The following is a 27075-nucleotide window of genomic DNA, read 5'->3' on the forward strand; positions in this document are numbered from 1 at the left end:
AGACAGAGAATCCCCAAGCAGGCTCCCATCCTCAGCACAGAGCCCTGTGCAGGGCTTGAACTCCAATATTGAGATCATGACCTGAGTTGAAATCAAGAGTCCCACGCTTCACCGACTGAGCCACCCAGGCGCCCCGTGACCTCTCCACTCTTACTGGGACTCTGATGACCACCGCCGCCCCCTCCCCTCAGGCAGGGCTCCCTGAGGAGCAGAGTGGGAGGGGCAGGCTGGCCTAGGGGGCAGGTGCTCCCTTCCAGAGGACATTTGCACCCAGACCACACATGAGCTCTTGACACCTTTATTGAGATGATTCACAGGCCCGTGGGCACGGGGCTTGGCAGCCAAACTACCCACCACAGACAGACCTGGAGCCACGCACCTGGTGCAGGAGCGCCCCCCCACCCCCACCCCATGACGCCCACGCAAAGCCAGGCACAGACCGACAGGGAGATCGAGTCCCCGGTCCCGGAGCCCCGAAGCTCCTGAGACCCGCGTGCCCCGTCCCAGGACACCAGGCAGGCCCGACCCGGGTGGGAACCGCCGGCCGGCTCAGCGCGGCACGCGTGGGGGCTCCAGATGCTTCTCCGAACCCCGCCGTTTCACATGAAGCGAGAGAGGAAACTGAAAAACACAAATGCACAGCGAGAAGACCAGAAAACCCGAGCCGCTGCACGCACGCACTGTCGCTTTCCGACGACCCCGACGGCAGAGCTCACACGCGCCTGCGGCGGCGGCGACTGGGGGTCCTGGGCGCGTCCCCCGCGTCCCCGGGGAAGTAGTCCTCCGTCCGGTACAGCGCGGGCAGCTCGAAGGGCAGGGGTGCCGGCGTGGACGACTTCTGGAACGACAGAAAGCGGGGTGCCCCGTGAGCCATTTCAGCACTCTTGTTCTGTGACCGGAGAGGTCCAGTTGTGGGACCGGACGCATCCTGCAGGGGACGTGGCCCACGGGACAAAGACTCCGGGATGCTTGGGGGGCACTGCCCGTGAGAGCCAACGCCGGCCCCCACGGACACGGACAGGCAGGGCCAGGTTGTGACGGAGAGTGACCGAGAAAGCAGGCGTCCCTGGTGCGAGGCGGGGGTCCCTCCACACGTGTGTGCACAGGAGCTCGGTGCACCCCCCCTTCCCACCCGCCCCAGCCCAGAGCCTGCTGCTGGGCGACTGGGGGGCAGGCTGCACATTCCTGCACCGGGTCCCCATCTGTGCCGCCTCAAGCTGGTGCCATATGAATGTGTTACTTTAAAAAAAAAAAAACAAAAAAAAAAAAACACATTTTAAGAAGTGCTCGCTTATTTCTGGTGTGGATTTTTGTTGAGAAGGGAGGGGAGAAGAGATTTTCCGTCCAGCAGCCCTCCCCAAGCTCTGGTTGGTGAGACCCGTTCTCAGGGTGAAACCCCAGTTTCACCGAGGACCGGGTCAAACAGCGCTTCTCCAACGTGGCCGCACCCCCCACGTGGCCGGAACCCCCCGGGAGCACTTCTGCCTGGGGGGCCCCCCACCCTGAGTCTGATGACACTGGTTTGGGGCGTGGCCTAGCACGGGGGTATTTCCAAGCCCCCAGAGGACTCTCCTGCAGAGCCGGGGCTGATTCTATGACGAGGCCTCTGAGCCCTCAGGAGGAGGGGGGCCGGGCTCCGCTGGCAGACGGGCAGGTGCATGGGGCTCGGGGGGCGCAGAGGGAGGAGCGGGGGTCCCTCTCACCACTCTCCCGGTTTCCCCCCACACCTCCCTGGACCGTCCGGTCTCCTGGACCCCAAGCTGAGACCCAGCTCGGGCGGGTCTGCAGGTGCAGGGGCGGGGGCAGCGGGTGGGGGCTCTGGCTCCCCGCCAGCCCACAGCTCTCCCAAAGCCCAACGCCCGCGTGTGCCCCGCACCACGCTGGTGCACACTCAGCCTCCCCGCACACTTGTTCCCCACAGTGACGCCCTGACCGCCATCCCCATCGTGGAGGCGGGGAAACCAAGGATCAAGGGGGTCCCGCGTCCTCCAGGCGTCCGCCCGACTCCACCACCACGTCCCGAGCACCCGCACCAGCCAGGCCCCTTCTGCCCACATCCCGGGCTCACTGACGGGAGAGACAAAGGAACCCACGGAACACCACCGCCACGTGATGGCTAATGGTGGGACGGCGCGGGCACCTGTAGAACCCAGAGGTGGCCCAACTCCTCCTGGGGGGTCGGGGAGGTTTCCAGAGGCTTGAAACTCCCTGCTTCCAGGATGGGGCCTCCAGGCTGAGACAAGAGCATGTCACACGCTGTGGCAGGAGGCGGGGGGCAGACCTGGGGACTCCAGGGGCTCAGTCCGGAATGGGGCCAGGTCGGGGTGTGGACAGCGATGAGGCTATAAACCAAGGCCAGACCACATGGGCTCTTGGAAGCCATGCCAAGAACTTCATCCCAAGAGACCAGGGAGCCATTTAAGTCACTAACTGGGAATGTGTGTGTGGAGTTCGGTATGTGTTTTAGAAAGAGCAGAAATGAGGGGAAAGAGGGGACCAGGGAGGGGGCTGTGGCCAGTGTCCCCTAAAGGTGAGCAGTCAGGCTTAGGGCGGAAGTGGACAGATTCTCATGTCGAAGCCCCAAAGCCCTGAATGTCCCCCCACACCGAACCCTCTTTCTCTGCAGAAGGAAACCATCAAAGTATTTCCAATAAGATGGAATGTGCTCGGGGTGTAAGGACTACCTCCCTCCCTGCGCCACCATACCTGTTAAACCAGGATACGCAGTCCACCCTGGCCAAGGGCCAGCCTCACAGAAGGGCAACAGAACATTCTGTCCGGCAGCCCCGGGTCGCCATTCTTGGCTCAGCCTACTTGGGGGTACTTGGGGCCCAGGCCTATCCCCTGCCTCCTTTCTCTAGCTCCTTCCTGGGACGTCCCCTGCCCCCCTGAATGGGAAGCAAGTCGTCTGATAGCTCTGTGACCAGAGCACAACTGGGAAATGAACCCCAAGATATGTCTCGCAGCCTGGGGGATGCAGTCTGGGGATAGCCCAGAGGCTTAGAATCTCTTCACCCCATTTCCTCTGAGTGCTGGCCATCGTAGTATCTAGAAAATGGGCGAACAATGACAGTTCAAAGACCCGCTCCCTCACCTGACTCCTGGGGGCCAAAGAGCATTTTGTGATCATGAAGAGATAGGTCCCTTCTCCTGATCCCCTGGTCGCAGGCAAGGGAAGGGACCCATGAGGGGTCACTGGCCGAGCCGGAGCCAGTGTCCTGACCCAGTCATGTGGCCTCATCCTGACCCCCTATTCTTTTTGAAATAGTCCTACCATTCAAGGTGGGGGGGGGGGGTGTTTCTGAATGGGTAAAGCATCCCTGTGAGAGATGGGGCTTCTGTCTCCTCCTTCAAGGAGACAGACTTCCAAAAAAGGGAGAAAATCAATATAATTAAGACAGGATCAAGGAGAAGTCATCATAAGAGCCTCCCAGCAGCCCTGGACCAAACCCCTGCCAACATCTTGGAGCACGTGGGCAAGTGTGGGACGGTGACTCATAGCTGGTTGGAGAACTGAGCCTGAAGTCACAGGGATGGCCTATGATGAGCCCAGGGGGCCCCCTGTGGCTCAGGGCACAACTCTTGGAGAGTAGGGGGGGGCACGGAACAGGCACGGGCCCTCTAATCTCCACTGCCCAGTCTCAATCTTCTTGCCGGTCACTTGTGCCCGTGCCCACCCTACGGCTCCAGTGGGGGCTGGGTGGAGGCCTGACCCACCCCAGCCGTGACTGGTGGAGGGCTGAGCCTGTGGCCGTCGGCCGTCAGCCTTGAGACCTTCACTGCTGAGACAGGGACGCTCTCCCTGCTTCCCGGCCCCCAAGTTCCAGAGTGGATGGCTGTGAGCCTGAGGGCCACCGCTGCCACCACAGCGCAGGACCTGCCTGGGATTGAAGCCAGCGGGGGAAGCAGAGCTGGGACAAGGTCCTGATGATTTCATTCGGGCACCTGAATCCATTACTGCCTGAGGCTACAGTTTCCCTGGGACATTTCCCGTCCATGGGTCGCGGAAGCCTCTTTTTCGCTTAAGCCAAGATGACCTGGGTTGTTGTCACTTGCAACCAGGTGTCCTGAAACCAGGAACCCCCAGGGGAGCCAGCGGCTTGAATCAGCAGGTAAGGGCTGGAGTGTGAGGCTGAAACCAGCCAGACGCCCCAGCTGCTGCCAGGAAGAAGAGATCACATCCTAGAGGCCAGGCCCCCAATCACAGGCATGTCAGGACGCCACAGAAGCCCAGCCCCTCACACCCATTTTCCCCCGGATTCCCATGGCAACCTGCAAAACTGGGGTCATCCCCATGTCCCAGAAGTGGCAGGAGCCAGGGGACCAGGGAGCTGGAGTCCAACCAGGCCTGTCTAGTTCTAAGCCCAGCCTTTGCCCATCATCAGACAGGACCCAAGTCTTTGGGGACAGAGCAGCAAACCCAAACCCTTGAGAATCTCAGTCCTCGGAGGGGACCTCAGAGACCTCCACCTCCCACCCCTCCCTCTACAGCTGGTAATAAGATTCCCCTCCGGGGACTTCCAGGTGAGCAAAGAGGAGTGTCCACCTCCTGGCTCCCCAGCTCCCAGCCCGCCGGCAGGAATGTTCCACCAGCCTGGGATCGGTTGGGAGATGCGGAAATCTGACACTGCAGCTCCAAGACTCTGCCCCGCCCCCTCTGAGTCTCCCTCCCTGGTCCCCCGCTGCCCCCAGCGGGAGCTCAGAGCTCCAGCCTGCTGGCTTAAGGCGCTGGGCCTGGCCTGCTCTCCCCAGTCTACCCACATTCCAGAATCCTCACTTCCACCCTGGACACTGGAGTTCTCAAACCTGGAGCCCACACACCAGACGGATATGTGCTTGGTCTGCTTCATGATTTAAAAAAAAAAAAAAAAAAAAAAAGGAATTAATTGCAAACATGTAACAAATCAGGAGATTTCTCATGAAAACCAGACTGCCAGCTTCTCTCGGAAAATCAGATGATCTGGCAGCACTGGGCCCACAGTTCCTCGTGGCTCTGGGTGGCTGAGCTGAGGAACAGGGGGTACACTCTCCCAGGGCCCCAGATCGCTCGTGGCCACTTCACCATTTCTATATCCTGCTGCTTCCGGCAGAAACCCCAAAGATGGCCACCCTGGAAAGCTTCTTTTCTGACAAGCCGCCCCCCCCCCCGCCAAATGGCTGCTGCAGCACTGGGTTCAGGGCAGATCACTGCCTTCTAAAGCTAAGCTCACCCACCCCAGGGCCTTAGCTCGTCCTCTACCACCAGCCCACTTGTTTCCAGAAATCCCCACAGCCCCTTGGAAGTCCTGGCCCGCCTTGTATCTCCCTCTTGGGAAGCCCTAAATGCACATTCCTAATCCTGGTCTGCTTTCTGTTCAGGCCAGGGTCTGCAAACTTGTTCTGTGAAGGGCCAGACAGAAAATACTTTAGGCTTTGCAAGCCACATGGTCGCTATGGCAACTACTCAACTCCGCCCTTGCAGCACAACAGCAGCCACAGATAATATGTAAACTAACAGCATGGTTGTGTGCCAATAAAACTTTATTTACAAAAATGGAGGCAGGCCAGATTTGGACCCCCAGTCATGGTTTGCCCCTGAATCAATAGATCAGGACAACAAATCCTTCCCTGGAGCTCCCATTCAATGGGCACTGGGTCACCACACGGGCTGTAGGACTCAGGGGCAGGCCCACCTTGCCGACTGTCCCAGAACTCTGTGCTATTTGGTTGGCTGTTCTTGGGCCATCACTGCACCTCCGGCCTGTCCTACCCCACCCAGCATCCCCGCACCCCTACCCCCCACCCCACCAGAAGCAGCAGGCCACATGGCATCCCCGCTCAGGGGCTGGGTTCTGAGGAACACAGGGTCAGCCCCAGAGCCTGGTCAACCCCTGGGGGGCTGAGGCCCCAGGTTGACCTCGCACAGGAGCTCAGGTGCCCAGAGGCCCACACTCCTCCCCCCAGGTCACCAGGCCCTCCCAGCTTGAGGGCCTTGGGAGAGGTACCTCCCACTGAGAAAACAATCATTACACCTACTGTGCCCAAGCTACACTCATTGTCTGTGACCCTCACAGCCTCTTTAAGTAGGGCTTTTTTGAGCCTCACTTTCCTCTCTGTAAAATGGGGATAATGCTATCAATTTCACGGAGTCCTGTTTGGAGCACAGCAGTGATGCTGGAGGTGCTGCAGCCACCTTGGGACCATGAGGATAAGAGACACATGCTAAGGATGGCAGACCAGCAGCCAGGAAAAGTCTGGGTCCCCAGTAGCCTCCCTGAGAAGCCCCATCAGCTCCACTGGCCACTCAGGACTTCTTGTCACATGAAGACCACTTGTCATGTGTTTTGTGTCACAAAACACAAACCCTATTTGGTTAAACCACTTTGGTCAGGCTTCTGAATGCAGCCTGACACAGGCTGCCTTATTCTCATCATCACCCCCTTTGACAGTGAGTCACTCAAGGCCAAGCAGATAGTTAAATGGGTGGAAACAAGACTCAACCCAAGTTGTTTAGACAATGAAATACAGTGATCTCAAAAAAAAAAGAAAAAAAAAAGTGAAAACTGCTAGACGTAAAGACAAACAGACAGAGGAGAGGTATGAATCTCAAACTAATTCCAAATGACATCAAAGATTTCCCATTGGCTTCTACATGTACTGCCCCCCTCTGGGAGGCTTAGCTGGCCCTCCCCTTGATGGGGCTGCACTCAGCCATTTGCTTTCAAAGAGCAGAATATGAAAAGGAGGAAAAGTAACTGCTCAGGAAAAACCTGGCAAGCGCCACTCAGTACGGGGGTCAAGGTCAACACCATCAGCGATACATCTTGTGCCCTGGATGTGACTCGAAGTCACCTCACCTCTGTGGTCTTCCTCCCCAAACCCGTAAGCCCAATCGAACCACAAGAAAAACATCAGATCAGCCCTAACAGAGGGATATTGTACAAAATACTTAACCCATATTCCTCAAAACTGTCAAGGTCATCAAAAACGAGGAAAGTCGGAGAAGGTGTCATAGACCAGAGGCAGCTGAGGAGGCAAGGTGACTAAATAGAGTACGGTTTGTGTCTTGGATGCCATCCTGGGACAGAAAAGGACACCAGGGAAAAACTAGCAGAATCTGAATAAACCGTGCAGCTTAGTTATGAGCAAGCAATCCATTGACGTCGGTCCCCTGACTGTCACTGCACCACAGTAAAATAAAATATTAACAATGAGGGAAACCGGGTGAGGGGTACATGGGAACTCTCTGTGTTATCACAGAAACCGGTCTCTAATTCTAAAATTATAGAACGTATTTGGGGGCTGGGGGGAAGCAACGGACAGAAGAAACAGCCCTATCTGCACAGACCAAGCCCCCGGCCTCTCCACAACCACAGCGACCTGGTGTTGAGCGCTTTCTGGGCACCCAGGCCATGATGGGCCCTATGGATTCACAGCCTATCTGTTCTCGCAGCTGCCGACAGAGGCAGGTATCCCTAATTCCATTTTGCAGAAGAGGAAACCGAGGGCCAGAGAGGTACTTGCCCAAATATTCAGCTGGGAACTGGCAGAGACGGATTTGAACCCAGGACCCCCCAGCCCCGGCTCGGAGCCAGGACAACAGAAAGTCCCGGGACTGAGTGGGGCTGGGGGGTGAGCTCTGAGTGCAGGACTCAGGAGGTCCCTTTATCACCTGCTTCCCAACCTTAGCAACTTCAGGAACCGCCCCCACGCCCCCGACTTCAACGTACTCGGAGATCGCAAACTGGTGGCCTTTGCTTAGCATCTGGCCCGCAGACACGGCCAGTTTGGCTTGTGCGAATTTGAAAACGAGTTAGCTGCCAACAGGGAAGAGCTGGGATGTTTCAAATAAATACTGAGTTCCTATTTCTCTTGAAGGGAGCGATCTGGCCACTCTGAGCGCGCATTCCTGTGGGGTGCCGTGAGCTGGCCCCTGCAGACAGGGCATGTGCTGTCCGGTTCGCCACCGCCCCCACCCGGCCTGACTCACTGGTCCGCAGGACCTGCCGAGCCCTGGGGGGCATCTGAGCCGGCAGTGGCTCCAAGCTCACGGCACATCACTGAGACACAGGGCTGTCGAGGACCTGGATGGAGAAGGTGTCGCTTCCAGTCCCTGGCTCTGGGCCCCACGGGCTGGGGACTGCCAGCGGCCGCTGCCCTTCCCACCGTCTCCCCGGGAGCTCGCGGAAGCCCATGAGGCCGGCACTGCGACGGTGCCCGTCCTGTGGAGCAAAGAGCAGGCTTGGAGAGAAGGTAGGTCACACATCCAGGGTCACGCAGACGGTGAAAGGCCAAGCTAGGAATCAGAGCGGGCTCTCCTGGGCTGTGGGCACTGCCCCCTACCACAGCCAGCCCACAGGACCGTCCCCCTTGGTCCCAGCCTCCCTCCTCCGTCCCAGCCTGGGGCCTTCTGTACGTCAGGCCACGCCTGGCTACTCTGCCTGCAATGTTCCGTGTTTGCTCCAGGGCCCCCAGTCTTCCAGAAGGCTCTGACAGCTGTGAGCAGAGCTCCACCCACTTCTCTGCAAGCAGCCCCTGCGTGTCCAATCCCGTCTGCAGCGCTGGACTGGCCAGGCTCACAATGCCTGCAAGACGGCAGAGCCCTCCCACCCAGCTGGGCCACCAGCCCCAACCCCTGCCAGCCCAGTGACCCAGAGCGGCCGGTGGCAGGAGGGGGCTGCTGAGGCTCTGATGGCAGAGGAACAGGGCTGGAGGCTCCCACGGCGCGCAGCCCCCGCCCAGAAGGACCCTCGCAGGAGGGACCAGCTGGTGAAATCTCGCTATAGGTGATGCTGACCCTGGGCAGCGGCTCTAGAAGGTTCGTGGCTCCCCTGTGGATTCTGCTTTTAGCTGGAGGAAAAGCGTTAACATGGAAACTAGCAGAGGAGGAGCCCCTAGACGTTCTGCCAAGATACCGGCTCCTAAATCCAAACTCACACACAGTCTGGGAGAGGAGACAGGACAGCCAGCGGGAGGAGTCATGTCACGGCCTCCTCCAGAACTAGACCGAACGGGGCGGGAGGCGGGGGTGCCCAGCCCCTGACCCAGAGTCTGATCTCTCTCTCCCCGTGGCCAGGGCTCTGCTGTTGCCTGCTTGGCCCCTCCTCCCTCCGGCCGCTCCACCCTCGGAGCCCCTCTTCCTGGAGCCCCGGCTCCCCCTCCACTTCATGGTTTGCATCAGAGTCGTCCTGTTTCGACACCGAGTCACTTGGCCTTCGCCGCTCATCATCACAGCCACTGACTGAACTGTCCGATGACCATCTACTTACACGCGTGTTGTTAACTGAGCACCTGCTCCGCGTAGGTGTCAGAAGGCCCTTGCACGGAGGAGGAAACTGAGGCTTTCAGCGGTCGTGAGACTCACTGTGGGGCCCACCCACTGCCCAGACTGGACGCCCACATCCCACGGGTCCTCAATCCCTTCTGCTAATTCCTCCCAAACCCCTCTCCCCATCACCACTGGTGTCCTGTCTGTGCCACCTCTCAGGGGCCGCTCTGGCCCTTAACCCATTCTCCGCACAGCAGCCTGAGGGATTGTCTTAAGAAACAAATCCGATCCGGGGAGCCTGGGTGGCTCAGTCGGTTAAGCATCTGACCCTCGATTTTGGCTCAGGTCATGATCTCACGGTTCCTGAGATCGAGACCCACGTCGGGCTCCGTGCTGCTTGGGATTCTCCCTCTCTCCCTGCCCCTCCCCGGCTTGTGCCCTCTCTCTCTCTCTCAAAATAAACAAATAAAAATTAAAAAATAAAGATTACATTAAAAAAAAAAAAAAAAGAAACTTGATCCTCCAGTAAGTACCTTGTGATGGTGAGAATAAAATGAGACTCTTCACCGCTGTCTTCAGGCCCTGCCACTAAGGTCACCAATGGGCCCAACCCAGACCCACAGGTGCGTCCCACTTGGCCTCCACTGTGCTGTCTCTTGCTCCTTTGGTCTGGTTGTGTTCCCAAGTTTTTGAATGAAATGCCTCTTCTCTTTAAAAGATGGATTTCAAGCTTCTTGTTTAAAAAAATGGAAAGCTAGGGGCTCCTGGGTGGCTCAGTCAGTTGAGCATCCGACTTCGGCTCAGGTCGTGATCTCAAGGTCTGTGAGTTTGAGCCCCGCGTCGGGCTCTCTGCTGACAGCTTGGAGCCTGGAGCCTGCTTCAGATTCTGTGTCCCAATCTCTGCCCCTCCCCCACTCACATTCTGTGTCTCCCTCTCCTTCTGCCCCTCCCCTGCTCACATGCATGCACAACTCTCTCAAAAATAGATGAACATTAAAAACGTTTAAATAAATAAATAAATATAATAAAGCACATCCGTGGCAGCATATGCAAAGCACTGAGGGAACAGCACAGATAAGAGCTACTAAATAATAGTATCAACATCACCAGTCATAATAACAGCCACTGACCCTTATGTTATCTGAATTACTGCTCACGACAATCCTGTGCAGAGGCTGTAACTATAAATCCCGCTACACAGATGTGGACTCACAAACTGAGACTCAGCAGGCTTAGGACCTCACTCAAGGCGTGACACTTGTAGGGGACAGACAGGGCCCGGCTCGTGGGCGTGCCATCCACATAGACACACAGGCCCGCACTTGCTCTGATGCTCTATCGCTGGCCTGAAATTCTGAATAAGCTTTGACAAGGGGGCCTGCAGATGTTGTAGGATCTCTGGGCTCCCAGGGTCGGTTGTCTCCATGCCTCAGAAAGGTCACTCATGGAAGATATTTGCAGAGGACATATCAGATAAAGGGTTAGTATCCAAAATCTCTAAAGAACTTCTCAAACTCGACACCCAAAAACCAAATAATCCAGTGAAGAAATGGGAAAAAGACATGAATAGAAGCTTCTCCAAAGAAGACATCCAGATGGCCAACCGACACATGAAAAAATGCTCCACATCACTCATCATCAGGGAAAGACAAATCAAAACCACAATGAGAGGGGCGCCTGGGTGGCACAGTCGGTTAAGCGTCCGACTTCAGCCAGGTCACGATCTCGCAGTCCGTGAGTTCGAGCCCCGCGTCGGGCTCTGGGCTGATGGCTCAGAGCCTGGAGCCTGTTTCCGATTCTGTGTCTCCCTCTCTCTCTGCCCCTCCCCCGTTCATGCTCTGTCTCTCTCTGTCCCAAAAATAAATAAAAACGTGGAAAAAAATAAAAAAACAACAACAACAACAACAACAAACCACAATGAGAGACCACCTGACACCTGTCAGAATGGCTCACATGAACAACTCAGGCAACAACAGATGTTGGCGAGGATACAGAGAAAGAGGATCTCTTTTGAATTGGTGGGAATGCAAACTGGTGCAGCCGCTCTGGAAAACAGTCTGGAGGTTCCTCAAAAAATTAAAAATAGAACTACCTTACAACAAGCAATTGCACTACTAGGTATTTATCCAAGGGATACAGGTGTGCTGTTTCGAAGGGACACATGCACCCCCATGTTTATGGCAGCACGATCGACAATGGCCAAAGTATGGAAACAGCCCAAATGTCCATTGATGGATGAACGGATAAAGAAGATGTGGTATATATATACAATGGAGCATTACTTGGCAATCAAAAGGAATGAAATCTTGCCATTGGCAACTACGTGGATGGAACTGGAGGGTATTATGCTAAGTGAAATTAGTCAGAGAAAGACAAATATATGACTTCGCTCATATGTGGAATTTAAGATACAAAATAGATGAAAATAAGGGAAGGGAAGCAAAAGAAAAACAAGGAGGGGGACAAACATAAGAGACTCTTAAATATAGAGAACAAACTGAGGGTTGCTGGAGGGGGCTGTGGGTGGGGGGATGGGCTAAATGGGGCAGGGGTACTAAGAAGGGCGCTTGTTGGGGTGAGCACTGGGTGTTATATGTAGGGGAGAAATCCCTGGAATCTACTCCTGATATCATTATTGCCCTAGATGTTAACTAACTTGGATATAAATAGATAAATAAATAAATGTTAAAAAAAAAAGTCACTCGTGGATGGCTTCGTGGGCAGCGTGAGGCCAGCACTCCTGGCTGAGAGGACATCGTGGGGCAAAGGGCACAGCAGGGGCAATGGTGGATCTGAGGGGGACATCAGCGAATGGATTTGTCTGGAGCCAAGACTGACCCACTCTTGGCACAGAGCAAGGAAGGGAAGATCCTTCCCCAGCCCGGAGCATCAAAGCAGCTTCCTATTCCCAGGGGTCTGCTCAGCTTAGCAACCTCCTTGTCCAACAGATTCTCCACCGACCCACAGGAGGCACGGTTGTGTCCGGATTCCAGCCACTGGCGGGTGGTCCGCCTCCAGATGAGTGTCCGTGGCCTGAGCCAACAGCTGGCTAAGGTTCCCCAGCTGGCTACTGTCATGTGGGAGCTATACATTTCTCACCCTGATGCCGGTTAGCATAGAGTCCTTGGAGGTTCCATTGCCTGGCCTTGAAGGTGGTTGGCTCCACAAAAGAATGTTGAAAATAGCACTGGTTATAGCCCTGGGGAGCAGAAAGCAAACACAGCCTCAATTGACCATTTTGTCAGGGTCCCCAGTGTGGGCAGCTGTTCTCCATCAGATACACAAGCCGTTCGGAGGTGTCCAGAACCAGCAGGTGCCATGAAGCCGCCTACATGCGTGCCCCCCACCCCTGCCCGGGCTGGAGAAAGACTCCCCAGGGCTGGGCAGTCGCCTCCCGACAGCTGAAGGAATCTGCTTCAGAGGCAAGGCCCAGACTGTCACCTGTGCCCATTCTCCCCCATCCCAGACATCCAGGCAGCCTTGGGAGTCTTCTCTCAATCCACCCTTTCCTCAGACGCAGGCACTCCCAGAGCTCTGGTCTGGGCCCGCCAACCCCTCCAGCGGGTGGCCCGGGCTGCGGCCACCACACTGATGTCACCCTGTCCCTCGCCCTGGGAAGCCCTTTTACGGGAGCTCGCCTCCCGCGCTGTCCTGGTCTGATTAAGACATTTTATCCGATGGGCTCCCTGAGGGCGGCAATCGATGATCTCCAAGGTCTGGAGAAATAATATTTGAGAGTGAGAAAAAGAAGAAAAGCTCGAGATGAAGACAGCAGGATGGGACAGAGCAGGAGGTCACGAGAGACGGGGTCGGAGACGCAGACAAAGGGAAAGACACAAGAGGGACAGACACACACAAATGGGAGAGAAAGAGCGAGAGAAAATGTGGAAACAAGATGGGGGAGGGGACTGAGAAAAAGCAGAAATAGATGGAAAGGAGGAGGGGAACGTGTGGTGAATGGGGAGAGAGGGAGAACAGAGATAGAGAACGCAGACGGACAGAGTGAGGGAGTAAGACAGAAAAGGAGAGGGAAGCACAGGGGCCAAGAGAAAAGGGAGGCATGCCCCGAAAGGCGGTGGCAGGGGTGGGGACACTTTGGGGACAAGGACCCGGAGGGGAGGGGATGGTGACAGGAGCGCACGAGCTGTTCCGTGCATTCAGGACCTCTCCGAACCCAAGCCAGGCTGCTGCACCAGATACACAAGAAACCCCCGCTCCGGGCCCCCACCTGCCAGCGCCATCCCTTTGTCAAAGAAATCATATTCTTCCCAAAGGACGGAGGCCATCTCGGGAGTCAGGTCAGTCTTTGTTGAAGGGACTCGATCTCACCTTAGGGGCAGCACTTTGCCCTTTTCCCATTTTATTCAGGACCCCTGGAAACCCTGGTCTAAACCCTCAACAGGGGCCCAGCCCTCTGGCTGCAAAGAGAGAAAGGGGAGGAAGGGGGAGATGGTGAGTGAACCGCTTCTTGCTTCTTCCACGCCCACCGCAGACACACAGCCCCGAGGCAGCCTCACCCCAGCTGCAGGGACGTCATCTGTCTCTATGGGCTGGCCACATCCCTGCGCCCGGTACACTAAGATGCTTAATCGACTCGCGCTCGGTCATCGACCTAGATCCCCTCTGTCTCCTGGGGTGATCTCGTTCAGCTTCTGGCTCCATTCTGGACACCTCCAGCCCCGAACCCCACACTAGCATCTCCAACTAGGTCTCTACCCTGCAAACACATCCAGACAAACTCTTGAGTCATGCAGCGACTTGGATGTATCTACAGAGAATAATGCTGAAAAGGGCCAATGCTGAAAGGTTACATGGTGTAGGGTTCCATTTCTAGAACATTTTTGAAATAGCAACATTTTAGAAACGGAGGGCAGAGTGGTAGCTGCTGGGGATTAAGCAGGGGTGAGATCCCGGCAAGATTGAAACTGTTCAGTGTGGACCCTAGTGGTGGAGACAGGAGGCTAACTAATATAAACGTGTAGAATTTATACAACTGTCTAGAACCTAGAACACCTGCAAATGAGGACAAGCAAAATGGGAGCCCTAAGACCAGCTGATTGTATCAATGTCAATACCTGGTCATGATATTATTATACTAAAGTTTTGCAAAATGTTTCCACTGGGGGAAAAGGGGCTAAGCTTCCAAGAGATTTCTCTGTATTCATTCATTCATTCTTCCTTCCTTCCTTCCTTCCTTCCTCCCTCCCTCCCTCCCTTCCTTTTTACGCTTGATCTTAGCCAAAAGGCTGAGAAGCGATGCTCTTCCTTCCTTTCTAATGCTTATTTATTTTTGAGAAAGAGAGAGGAAGGGGCAGAGAGAGAAGGAAACACAGAATCTGAAGCAGGCTCCAGGCTCTGAGCTGTCAGCACAGAGCCCGATGCAGGGCTCGAACCCATGACCTGCGAGATCACGACCTGAGCCAAAGTTGGACACTTAACCAACTGCATCACTCAGGCACGCCCCCCCCCCCCGCTATATTATTGCTTAACTGCGTGTAAATCTACAATTTTTTTTTTAAATTTTTTTTTTCAACGTTTATTTATTTTGGGGACAGAGAAAGACAGAGCATGAACGGGCGAGGGGCAGAGAGAGAGGGAGACACAGAATCGGAAACAGGCTCCAGGCTCTGAGCCATCAGCCCAGAGCCCGACGCGGGGCTCGAACTCACGGACCGCGAGATCGTGACCTGGCTGAAGTCGGACGCTTAACCGACTGCGCCACCCAGGCGCCCCATAAATCTACAATTTTTGCAAAAAATTTCAATTAAATACCCTGCCCCGTGCACACATGAGGAATAGACTCTGTTTCCCCAGCTCCACCCTGACCCGCCCTGGTCCAGGCCAACAGCATCTCTCCCTGGACCATCGCAGGCCAGATCCCGCCTCAAACCCTCCAGAGCTGAGTCCCAGCGCTGGCCCCACACCTGCTCCATCCACCCCCTTCACCTCCGACTTCCAACAGGCTGCCCACTCAGGTCTCACTGCTCCCACAGCCGCCCAGGACCCCTGCGCATGCCCTTTCTACCTCCTTCAGCGAACCAGCCACCTCCCTGACCACATCCTACCCTCAGACACCCATCTCCCTGTGCTCCTTCACTATTCCATCTCCCCCGGGGCACACGAGACTGTCACCTGCCAGGTGGCAGGAATATTTTCTGTTCTCCATGGGTTCCAAGGATACAAAATAGCGAACAGCTCATCCAGGTTGGTGGGTAAGTATTTGCTGAATGAACGAACAAATACGTGAATGTACGGATGACCAAAAGAACAGAGGGGAGGCCCATGGAGATCTGGCATCAGAGGAGTTAGGCCCGGCCCAGGGACTGGGGTCCTGGTGCAGCCAAGGAGGACTTACAGGGAATGTGGGGGAGGAAGAGGCCAGGGTGGGCCTCAGCACAGAGGGGGGATGGGCGGGGCTGTCTTCAGGAGGAAGAGCCCAAGGTACGAGGGAAAGAAGCCCAGGAGAATACCTCTCAGGCTGACCATGCTGGCCACCCCCCAACATGCTTTCGAGAAAACAGAAACAGTTTGGGTGGAGGCCGAGTTCACTTCCTGGGGCCTCCGGGGGACCTATGGGCCAAGACTAAGGGGCTTCCTACCATCTGCCCATGTCCTCCAAAGTGGCTCATGCTGCCTGGGGAGTGAGGGTGTGAGTGGAGGTGGGGGGGGGGGTCACAAAGGGCTTTGGATCTGCACTGTGATGTGCCCTCCGAAGCCCCACGTGGAGCTGCCAGCGCTGAAATCAGGTCCCTCCATCTAGCACAGGAAGCTGCCCATTCCTACATCTCTCAGACGGCAGTGGTCCCCCCTCCCTAGCTGTGTGATCTTAGCAAGTTACTTAACCTCTCTGCGCCTCAGTTTTCTCACCTGGTGAACAAGACTAACGACAGTTTCTTACTTCAGGGGGTGTTATGCCCATAGAACTGCAAAGTGCTTAGAAAATACCAAGCGCTCACTGAATGCCGGCTAATTTCATTATTATTATGGCCCCCTGAATTCATATTCTTTTTAAACACCGTCGGTAGCTTACAAAGAGCCCAAGCGTACAATTTCATAACTTTGCATTTTTAGCATTAAATGCATTTCAGTTTCAAAAGACGAACGTTTAAACTAAGTCACAGTTGTGGGAGCCAATTCTGGGCACTGCTTGATTTTTAATAACAAGGAGCCTCAAAAATTGTAAGTGCTGGGACATCCTCCAGCCGCTAAAAGGCATGGCTCCTATATCGACCGAGGCAGCTGGCTCAGAGTATACTCAGTGGACGCCTGCTGGCCAGTGACAAGTTACAGGAGGCCACACCAGGCACAAATACTCTGGCAGCCAGCCCCAGCAGCAGCCCCCGGCGTGGTCTCCCACTTCTCTCGAACCAGTGACTGATGCCATCTGAGCCGCTCCTTTCCCCCCACTCTCCCACACACACTCCTTGGGGTATCGCCCGAGGCCTCTGGAGCCTGGTCCACACCAGCTAAGAAGCTTCCAGACACAGGACGAGAAGAGCTGGTGCCAGGGCCACAGCACCAAGATCCCCAACCCAGGTCCCAGGGGGCACCTCCCCTCCGGTGCTCAACGATGTCCAGCCCGGAACGAGCTCCCTCCCTGCTCCGGCTCCTCACTGCATTCGAAAGCCGGAATTACCCCCTCTGCCTGAGGCTCCAGGTTAATTATTAGGACTCTCCAAGTAACGGGAACTTTGGCCTTGACTTTAGGTCTGGCCGCATCACTAGGTGCAATGGTATCAGCCAGAACAGGCACCTGGCTGAGTTTACTGCTTAACGGGACGTGCTTTATTTTCCCACGAAGAAAGCAGAGCGTGAACAGAGCCAAGTTCAAGAGCCTCCCGGGCTCCTTAGGCATCAAAGGGGTCACGCTTCCTCCAGAAGCCCCAACCCCGGCTGTGGGCGTCACACAGGTGCCTGTGCTAACGAAGGGCTGCCCTGCACTCGTCACGTCCCTCAGAACCTGCCCGCCCTCTGCCAGCCGGGCCTCGCCCACGGCCACGCCACTCCCCTGACCTCTCTTTCCTTTCCGGTCACGTGCCGGAGCCGGAGCCGGAGGCACGCAGCCCTCCTCAGATCCACCTGCTAAGAGCACCTGCCTGGGAGCTCTACTTTCTGGGGAGACTGTGGGGCTCAGTTCACAGCTGTTATTACCGACGGCTCCCCCACACCACGCGCCACTGCAGGACTCCCCCTGGGTGCGCTTATGTCCCCAAGAACGGCAGGGGACGTCCGCGGTGCAGCCCAGCCAGCGGACGCAGAAGCAGATTCAGACCTCGTGGTCCCTCCGCTCCGCACCTCTCTCCATCTGAGGAGGGTGGGGTCCCGGTGAGACCCCTGGGTGGGGGAAGAGGTGACAGGGAATAGGGGCAGGGGGCATGGTGAGGCGTTGCGCCTTGTGTGCGAGCCAAGGAGAGACGCGGGAGACAGAGGCACTGAGACGCACGGAGAGAGGCAAGCAGATGAACAATTTGGAGAGGGGGGTCCAGATGGACACAGAGCCTGACGGGCTGACATCTCCACGTGGCAGCCAGTATGGCCCTCAGTGTGTTGAAAGGGGTGGGGACTCAGAGGGGGGACCCCAGATGCCCCCGGTGCCCGTGTCCCCCGATGGCCCAGCCTCACCTGGGACACGTCCTCGGGCAAGACCTGTGCCCAGGAGTCCTGCTCCGAGCCGCCACCTCAGCCAGGCCGGGGGTGGTCCTGGCATGAGCAGGGGGAGGCTGGCCCAGGTGGGACAGTGGCCCGGGGCGGAGCGAGCTGCCCCATTCAACTCCCACTGGTGGGACAGGCAGCGGCTCCGCACAAGCTCGTGGGGGTGTGGGCGGAACCCTCGGCCGCTCCAAGGGAAGTTTCTACAAAACGGATCCCCACGGCCCACGCTCAGAGCAGCTGCTGAGTGCCGCACACGAATCCCGATCTCCGGGGGCAGCAGGCCGCCCCGAACGCGCTCCAGACAGCTGCGGCCACCCGGGATGCTCTCTTCCCTGACCGCGGGCAAGCGACCTCACCTCTCCCTGCCCCAGCGGCCCTTCTCTAACACGGGCCAGTGATGGCAGCCCGCCTGCCCACGGCAAGCAGGAACTGAGGAAACGAGTACCGAGTTCAGTCCAGGGCACCCAGCACGGGTCCCGCCGTGCAGAAAGTCCTCGGGAAACCCGGCTCCTCCTCCAGTGATAGAAGTCAGTGCTCACGTCACAGTTGGTGCCTGACACAAGTCTGCCAAGGGCAGAGGGAATCCCGCATGCTGATTCCACGGGGTTCGAGCACCGCTACCCCATTTCACAGATGGGAAAGTTGAGACCCTGTTCCAAGGCCACGGGGCTAGTAAGCAACTCCATCAAGGCACAAACCCGGGGCTCTTGGGCTCTAGAACCCATGCTTTCATGTGTTTTTAAACGTGTGGGAATTGTCCGTATTTACAGGAGACACGCAAAGGCAAAGGCAATGATGTGTCCCACACACGATCATCGGTTCTGAGGACGGTCGTTCATCTGGGCCAGTGGTTCCTAACCCAGGGCAATTTTGCATCCAGGGACTTTTGTAATTTCTGGACTTTATTGATGGTCCTGACTGGAGGCATCTGGTGGGCAGAGACCAGGGACCAGAGACCATCGTACGATGCACAGGACCATCTGGCTGCAAAGAATGATCTGGCCCCATGAGTCAGTAGTGCTAAGGTTGTGAAACCCTGATCTGAACCCATGCTCTCAACTACCCCCTCCAAGAACCACGGGAGTTTGGTCTACACTCTGGGGGGGCGGGGGGATGGGAACTGGGAAGGCAGAATCTATGGGAACTGGGAAGGCAGAATCCCCCCTGGAGGGGGACAGTCTGACTCCTTCAGTAAACAGGCTCGGACCCCACCCCTGGCCAGGCTTGTGGAGGCCTGTGGGCCAATAGGTCCCCCGAGATTTCTTTGGAGTCTCAGATTTATTTCCAAAATCAATTGATATCACAGAAGTCTTTACTCCCAACCTCTCTTTTTGAAAAGAGACCAAGGTCAGGCCACTCTGAGCCTTTGTTCCTGGCTGGAGTTGAGGGCGCCTGTCTCTTCAGTTGGCCGTCTCTGCCCGGCCCCAGGGCCTCACTTGGGGCGACCTGATTCCAGTGTTTGGATTTTGACCCTTGGAGCACGAAGAACATGGGGTCGAATTCAAATGAACCAACCCCTGGCTAAGTCGAGACGTTCCAGCTTTCTTAAGCCTCAGTTTCCTCGTCTGTCAAGGGGAAACGGTAACAGTACGTATGCAACAGGTGAACCCAGCCAGGGCAGGTAAAGTGCTAGCTTTTGCTGGTCCAATGAAGAGCCCAGAGGGCCCGGGCTGCTACTAAGTCAAAGATAAGACAGTCCCCAGCCCCGAGAAACTCTCAGTCTTGGGGAAGAGAAACTCTCAGTCTCGGAGAAACAACACGTAAAAACACAGCACCCCAAGGTGCTATGCCAACAGGAGAACAGACAATGGAAGTTCAGAGGGACGTTGCCTGGGGGCATTCAGGCAGCTTCCCAGAGGTGGTAACATTCAACATGGCCTTGAGCAATGGATAAACATTATCAGGCAGGGTACAGGAAGGGTATTCTAGGCAGGGGACCAGCATATGCAAAGGGCACAGCATCCACCAGCCGATGGGGACGCTGCGGTCACAGGGATGCAGGGAGTGGATGCCAAAGTTGGTGGCTGTGTTGCTGGGGAGGGGGGACTGTGTCCCACCGACCACGGAGAAGTTGGAATGCTCCCACATAGGCTTTAGCAAACAGTCCCCCTGAAACAGAAGCCCCTTCTTGTTGAAAGGAACTTTCTTGGTCAACTTCAAAATCTCAACAAGAATGCAATGCTTAAAAAAAAAAAAAAAAAAACTGGTTCGCAAACCAGCCTGCTCAGAGCCCTCTGTCCCTCCCCAGCACACAGGCCACCAAATATCTGGAGTCAAACAAATCCATGACCGTGTGAGTGTGTAACTCACTGAGGGCCAGTTTGGTGTGGTGGGGAGGGGGAGTGAGTAGGGGGGCTGGGGACCAAGCGCCACTCAGCCCTCCGCTGTTGCGTTAATATTTGCCAACTGCTCATGTTGCGTTTCTACTGAAAGGGATGAAGGGCAGAAGGAGAAGAAGAGGCCAGTTCAGGGCCCCGGAGAAGGAGCCTTGGAATCTCCTCTGCCTCCTTTGTGTTGGTGCCTGGCTCGGCCTCCACCGCCAGATAAAGCCCCAGCCAAGCCTTGCCTCCTTCCGGGAGTCACCCCTCCAGGGGGATTGGGCAGAGGGAGGGGGAGGTGCCCCAGCCAGGCAGAGCCTCCCTCCCTCTACAGGCCTGGGTGGGGAGGGAGCTGGGGGGTGGTGCATAGGGCGAGCGGGGAGGGGAGGAGACACCGAGCCTGGCACTGCTGACTCCTACAGGCCAGCCTGGGCAGGGCTGCTCCGCCCACAATCTCCATTACCTTCTTGAAAGTCCCAGAGGCGGCCCCAAGCTGCAGGGGAGCTGCAGGGGAGAGGGGCAGGCCAGGACACTCTTCCTGGGGCTCTCCGCTGCCTGGAGACGGCCTCCAGAGAAATCTGCGGAGGCCGTCAGGGGCCACGGAAGCCTTATGAGCACCCACTGATTCATATTTACTGAACACCTACTATGTGTCCCACCTGGGTTGGAAGACCAAATGCCCAGAGGCAGGTGCTGAGTGTGGGCGACTCCGGCTGACGGTGGTGTGGCAGGAACGCTTCCCAGGAGCCCAGACCTATGCTTTCTTGAGAAAAAAAGTACAGGTTCTTATGTGAAATTAGTTTTTTAAATGCTGGCAACTGCAGGGCGCCTGGGGGGCTCCGTCGGTTAAGCGTCTGACTCTTGGTTTCAGCTCAGGTCATGATTTCGAGGTTCATGAGTTCGAGCCCTACGCCAGGCTCCGTGCTGCCAGTGCGGATCCTGCTTCAGGTTCTGTCTCCCTCTGTGCCCCCCTCTGTGCCTCCCCCACTCGCTCTCTATCGCTCTCAAAAAAATAAATACACTCAAAAAAATAAAAAGGCTGGCAACTAATTCCAAGTGAATACACACGCACACAGACACGCACACCCCAAGTGGGGCGAAGACCCTACGTGGGTAGGGCACATTTGACCTAAGGACCTTCAGTGTGCAACCATGACATTGAGGCTGAGGTCTGAGCCCTTAGCAGGAGCACGGAGCAAGGGAGAGACGCGCTGAACAAGGTCAAAGCTGGATTAGATCCTTGCTTTACCACTTATGCTCCGTGACCCTGGGCAAGTAAATAGACCCCTCTGAACCTCCGGTCCCTTCCCCACGAACCGGAATAACAACAGCCACCTCCAGGCTTGTTACGGGGAAGCCGCGACAAGGCACAGAAAGCCCTTCATATACGTGCTCAATAGAACCGTGATCGTTGGAGCGAGAGCGGACACGCCACTACGAAAAGGCTGAAGGGTCCCTGCAGGGGCTGGTGCAAAGAGGCAAAGAGGATGCCTCCTCGCTCTTCCCTGCTGCCAGAAGCCCCTGGAGAGGTGACGTCTGTGGGGTACAGGCCATCAGCCTAAAACCCAGAGCTGGGAGCATGCAGGGCACAACTCACAGCTGCAGCACGTTTCCCCCCAGTGCTCAACACTTACAAGAATGACTTACTGACTTTTTGATGTCAGAAGGTTCATGTAAGACTCTCGACGGCCACCTTTCTCTGAAATAGGAACATCTGGCCACGGTCGGCCACCCCTTCGTTCCCGTGCAGGGAGCTGCGGACGCTGTCTCCTCCTTTTAGAGGAGGCCGGGCTTTGCCATGCGCCTCCCTTCCCACCCTTCCTTACTGGCCCACACCCGGCGGACACACTCCTTTACACTACTGGCTTGCCCGGCGGGCGTCTGTCGGGTGAAGAGGTGGGCCAGGCAGGCCAGGCTGGGCCAGGCCGCAATCTAACCGGGCAGCCCGGCTCTGTGTGGGCGTCAGGCCCCAAGCGGTTCTGCCATTAGCCCAAGAGATTTCCTTGGAAAGCATCGCACTCTTATCCATCGGAAACTTAATCAGAATGACACCTCGTGAGCAAGATGTTTCGGCTCGGCAGAAAACCAAACAAACAAACGAGTGAGGCGGTTCTGTGCCTCCGGGCACAGGAGCAGGAGAGCGAGGCCCGGTGCGATCAGCAGAACACCAGGGGTGGCCACTGGGCCCCGTGTGACCGGGCCTGGGCCAAGGGGACAACAGCGACACCCGACAGGGTCTCCCTTGCCCTTCGGAGGCCCCAGCCCCCCCAGTTCCACCTCACGCTTCCATTTCCACACACGCCGAGAAAGATCTCCGGATGTGAAGGGCCCTGTGTGCCGACCTGGGCTGACAGCCACGTCCTCGGGCGGGGTCTCTGGAACCCAGACGCTCATCCAGGAGACCTGGGTCCCCCACCTGGAGCCTCCGTTCTCTCTTCTGATTGTGGGAGAGGCGAAGATCGGGGCGCTCAGGGCACCACATGTGACGTTTCTAGGCTGAGGACGCTCCCCCCTACCAACGGAAGCCGAGAGCTTGGAGGGCACCCTTCGCCCCACTCAATTCTCACATCCAGGTCTCAACAAGGCAGTGCTGACCCTGGATGCCAGCCCTCGCTCAGGGCAGAGGAGGAGCCCTGGCAGTTCTCCAAGTGAAGCAGGCTTCCCATGCCACTCCCCTGCTGTGAAGCCTTCCACGGCTCCCCATTGCCCTCAGAATAATGTTAAACTCCTCTCTGTGGCCTGAGACCCTGTCTAATCTAACCTCATATCCCCCAACTCCCTGCTTTGTCCATTCAGCCGACCCACACTGCACTTGTGACCGCTGCTCAGCACTGCGTGTGGCCCCTTCCGAGGCCTTTGGGCCCACAGTGCCTTCTGCCAGGAGCACCCTTTCTCCTGTCTTCAGACTGACTTACTCCCCATCCAGGCCCCAGCCTACATGGCCCTTCCTCAGAGGCCATCCTTGACTCCCTCAGAGCAAGCCGGGGTCCCCTTTCGAGGCAACTATATACGGCATTTTCACAGTGTTCTCTGAAGGCAAGAGGGGACAGAGTTAAGAAAGTGGGCTCGAATCCTGATGCCCAGCTGTGTAACCTCGGGTAAGTTACTTACCCTCTCTGTGCCTTAGTTTGCTCACCTGTACAATGGGGCTAAAAGCAGCACTCCAGCCTTGCGGGGCGTGGGCAGGTGGAGAATGGTGCACGCCACTGCAGGGCCGGCTCTGTGTCACCATCCCCACGATACCTGCGCCCCCCTGGATGAGGAGGCGGTCTGTCCTGAATCGCTCCATTATTTATAGGCAGCGCTGGCTTTGCAGATCCGCCAAGGCCCACAGAACCCTCCTTCGGACAGTCTTCCTCGTCCTTTCCATTCTTACTGCTTCGGTGGAGGCCCTCGTCACTTCACATCAAACCCAAACCAGTTTCCCAGCGAGCAGAGCTTTTGCGGTCACGCCCGTGTCCACGAACCAGCAGCTGAGCGGCCCGGGGCTTACAGCGACTCGCCCACGGACACGCGGCCAAAAGATGCCAGAGATGGGGCTTAGCTACAGGGGAAGAGAGGCACGGTGCTCACTTCAAATCCACAAGTCAGAATCTTGGAACGCTGTAAGAATCCACGTAAAGGTCTAATGGAAAACGTTCACGTAGCACAGGATGAAGAGAAGGACCGTGGACCATAGAAACACGTGCGTTAGCATTAAAATCAGAGCACGGACCGTGTACGTTTTTGTACCTGGGCACGGAAGGCCCGGGGCACCAGTCAGCCCTCCCCTCAGTCTGTGGACGGACTGCCTGCACCGCCCCCCCCCCACCCCGGCAGCTTGGGTCAGAGGTAAAAGGCCTGGGGTTCAGGGGCTCGTGATGGAGGTGGTACCCGCAGGCTGGCACGCCCGGGCGCCCTCGGCCAGCCCCGGCTGAGCCAGCAACAAGTCACGGGCAGGGGGCAGGTCTAGGTCCCTGGTGCTGGGCACAGGGGTGGGGGGACTGTTTCCTGGCCCTGCTCCCGACGCGCTGGGAGACCCCAGCCCGGCTGCCCTGCACCCTCGTCGGGCCTCCCCCCACACACGCAAACCGAGGAAGGAGAGAGAGGGAGGAGGGGAGGACGGAGGGCAGGTGGGGCTGGCCAAGTTAATAAAAACAAGGACCGGTTTTCTCTCCGTGCCCCCCTGCCCTCCCCAGGAATCCCGCTCCAGCTAATGGAACGGCAGGAAGGGTGGGAAACACACCCCCAAAGGCCCCTGCCCAGCTCCAGGCTGAAAGCAGAGGGCCCTCCCTCCTGGGCCCCACGGGGGGGGAGGGGCCGCCATCCCTCCTTGACTCCGGAAGGGTCATGGGGGGCAGTGATGGGTGCTGGGCTTTCAGGGGAGGGGTAGGAGGCTCACCCCACAGGGAAAGGACCCCTTGTCAGCATTCCCACGGGGCCAAGTGAGACCCAAATACCTCTGCCCCACTCTTCACTCCACGGGGCCCTCGGGGACCCTCAGAGTCGTGAGGAGGGCGGGTGAGGGCGGGAGATGGAATTTGGGGCTGGCGGGGGAGGAGGGAGGCCTCTTGTAGACTCACTGAGGGAAGTGTGCCCCTGAGACAGACACTGAGGGGAACGGGCTAAGCCCAGCTGACCGGCTTTGGGGGAATCCATCCTGACGCTCTAGGAGAACCCCCACCCCCCAGATGGAGGTTCCAGCGGCAGAGCGGGGCACAGAAAGGGCGCGGGGCCAAGTGGTGACCCAAGAGGGGCAGCGTAGCGGCCCCGGGCCCAGGCCTCACAGATCTGAATCCCAGCTTCACCACCTTCCGGGTGAACAAGCAATTCGACTCTTTGGTGCCTCAGTTTCCTCATCTGTAAAATAGGGACAACGACCCGACCACCTCACAGGGCGGGATGTCTGGTGCCCGCCGAGTCAGGGCTCCAGCCCGAGTTGCAACGACCATTATTCTAGAAGGACTCCTCCAGCTCACACCCTGGGTGCAGGTGCACATACACACACGCGTGCACACCCTCGCCTGCACCACCTGCCCCAGACAAAGCCCTCCTGGGGCCAAGATTGATATGCTGGGTTGCTGAATGACTCACCACGGCTGGCTGGGATGCACTTCCTGGAACAGGTCACCACAGGCAGGCCTGGGGCCCCCCCGAGTCTGGTAGAGATGAGAGGGTGCAGGTTCTGGCATGCCCAGCCACACCCAGGTGGGATCCTGCTGCGGGAGTGGGCAGGGGAACCCCAGTTTCAGAGGTCTGCAGGCCTGAGCTCCAACGTCGGCACTGAACGCAGACGCACGACTCACCATCTCTGAGACCTGGTCTCTGCCTCTAAATGGGGACACTAGTGCCGACCACACGGGGACAACTGCAGAGCACAGAAAAAGACTGGAAAGTACAAAGACCAAGGGCCCGACGGGTCCCACTGTTAGGATACTTGCTGGGGGCCAGGGGCAGCCACGGTCCTCTGATCTTCCTCCCCCGATGTGCTTCTAAGCCCTCAGTGGGCAGAGCACTGGGTGCTCTGGAGGTTCCTGGGGGCGACTGGGGGTTCCTGTTTACCCGGGAACGGTCATCATATCTCAAGGGAGAGGACCAAAAAAAAAAAAAAAAAAAAAAAAAAAAAACAGCTCCTGACTGCATCATTGTTGGAAAGCAGAAAGATAGCATTTCTCTGGAGATGGGGCAATCCTGAAGGGCTTCTGAGAAGAGGTGGCATTAACTTAGCCTCTGAAGGATCAACAGGAGTTTCTAGACCATGAGACAGGTGAGGCCATTGTCTAGCTGTTACTGGCCCTGGGCAAGTCACTCACTTGGAAGCACATGCCTCGGGCAGGTGTAAAAGAAGACGGAGCAGTGGGGTCCTGGCAGGGACTAGACAGCGAAGCCCAGCCAGGCATCCCAAGGCACACTGTTCAAATAACACTGCCTGGCCAAATAGAACGACTTCACCTGCTCTATTCTGTCCGTGGGCGATAAGACCGCAACCCCTGAAATCTACCAAGTCTCCATCCCCCTTCCTATCAAATCGGAATAACGCTGATGCCCAGGGCACACGACGTTTGGGAAAGGTAAATGAATCAACGTGTACAAAATGCCCAGTGCAGCGCCTGGCACGCAGTAAACACCGTGGAAATACGCAGGCAGGCAGCAGACAGAGGCGTGGGAGGGAGGGGGGCTTCCCGGGCAGACCCAAGGAACAGTGAGAAACCCCTGGGGGGGCAGGACAGGGCGGCTGGCTGAGCTGTGAAGGGCGAGGCCTCAGAGAGGGGCCAACCAGGGTCCACCCCAGCCTCGTCACACCAGGTCATGTGGCCTTGGGCGAGTCCCTTCACCCCACTGAGCCTCATTCTTCCCATCTGTAGAATGGGGGTGGTATAAAGGTCCCTCCTCCAAAGCCTGGCATGGGAATGAGATGCCACATAACCCAGCACACAAAGCACTTCGAACAGACCTGGCAGAAACCGTCGCTGCAATTATCGAACGCAGCTTAGGGCGGGGTTTCTCAAACTAGAGAATCTCCTGCCGTGGTCGGGGTGGGGGGGGGGAAGCGGGGCTGTCCTGCACACTGTAGGGTGTTCAGCGGCATCCCTGGTGCCTAATCACCAGATGCCAACAGCACCCTTCACATCTAGTCACAACCAAAATGTCTCCGGACGTTGTCCCGTGTCCCCTGGACCGGGTGACCAGCAGATAAGTTGAGAAGACGGCTGTGTTTTAAACATTGAAGGTCTCCACTGCAGGATCAGTCTGGCCTCAGTTTTTCCATCAGCAAAAGGGATACAATGATCCCTCCTTTGGGGTCATAGAGAGGATTCCGGGAAAGCAGAGATGTGGAGAGGAGAGGCCTCTGTAAGTCACAAAGGGCCACATGCAGGC

The 27075-nt window shown here is 57.0% G+C and overlaps 1 protein-coding gene and 1 long non-coding RNA gene across 8 annotated transcripts in view; one reads left to right on the forward strand and one right to left on the reverse strand.

The window, feature by feature from the left end:
• Positions 1–282: 282 nt before the first annotated feature.
• Positions 283–27075, reverse strand: part of BCAS4 (breast carcinoma amplified sequence 4) — a 61617-nt gene continuing 34824 nt past the window's right edge. For 3 of the 7 annotated variants that reach the window (XM_045444234.1, XM_045444238.1, XM_045444237.1), the window contains one exon: positions 283–838. In XM_045444234.1, the coding sequence (XP_045300190.1) occupies positions 713–838 (126 nt within the window). In that variant the 3' untranslated portion in view covers positions 283–712. Of the gene's footprint in view, positions 839–7969; positions 8202–25290; positions 25416–26740; positions 27047–27075 lie in introns of those variants that run through there. The other 4 variants (XR_006703079.1, XR_006703080.1, XM_045444235.1 and 1 more) reach the window with 3 other exon arrangements.
• On the forward strand, positions 8110–10068 carry LOC123580019. Its single transcript, XR_006703081.1, has 3 exons — positions 8110–8232; positions 8446–8797; positions 9056–10068. It is a non-coding gene; the product is annotated as an uncharacterized LOC123580019 (long non-coding RNA).

This window comes from Leopardus geoffroyi, chromosome A3, assembly GCF_018350155.1.
Source record: "Leopardus geoffroyi isolate Oge1 chromosome A3, O.geoffroyi_Oge1_pat1.0, whole genome shotgun sequence".
In the NCBI taxonomy this organism is placed as follows: Eukaryota; Metazoa; Chordata; class Mammalia; order Carnivora; family Felidae; genus Leopardus; species Leopardus geoffroyi.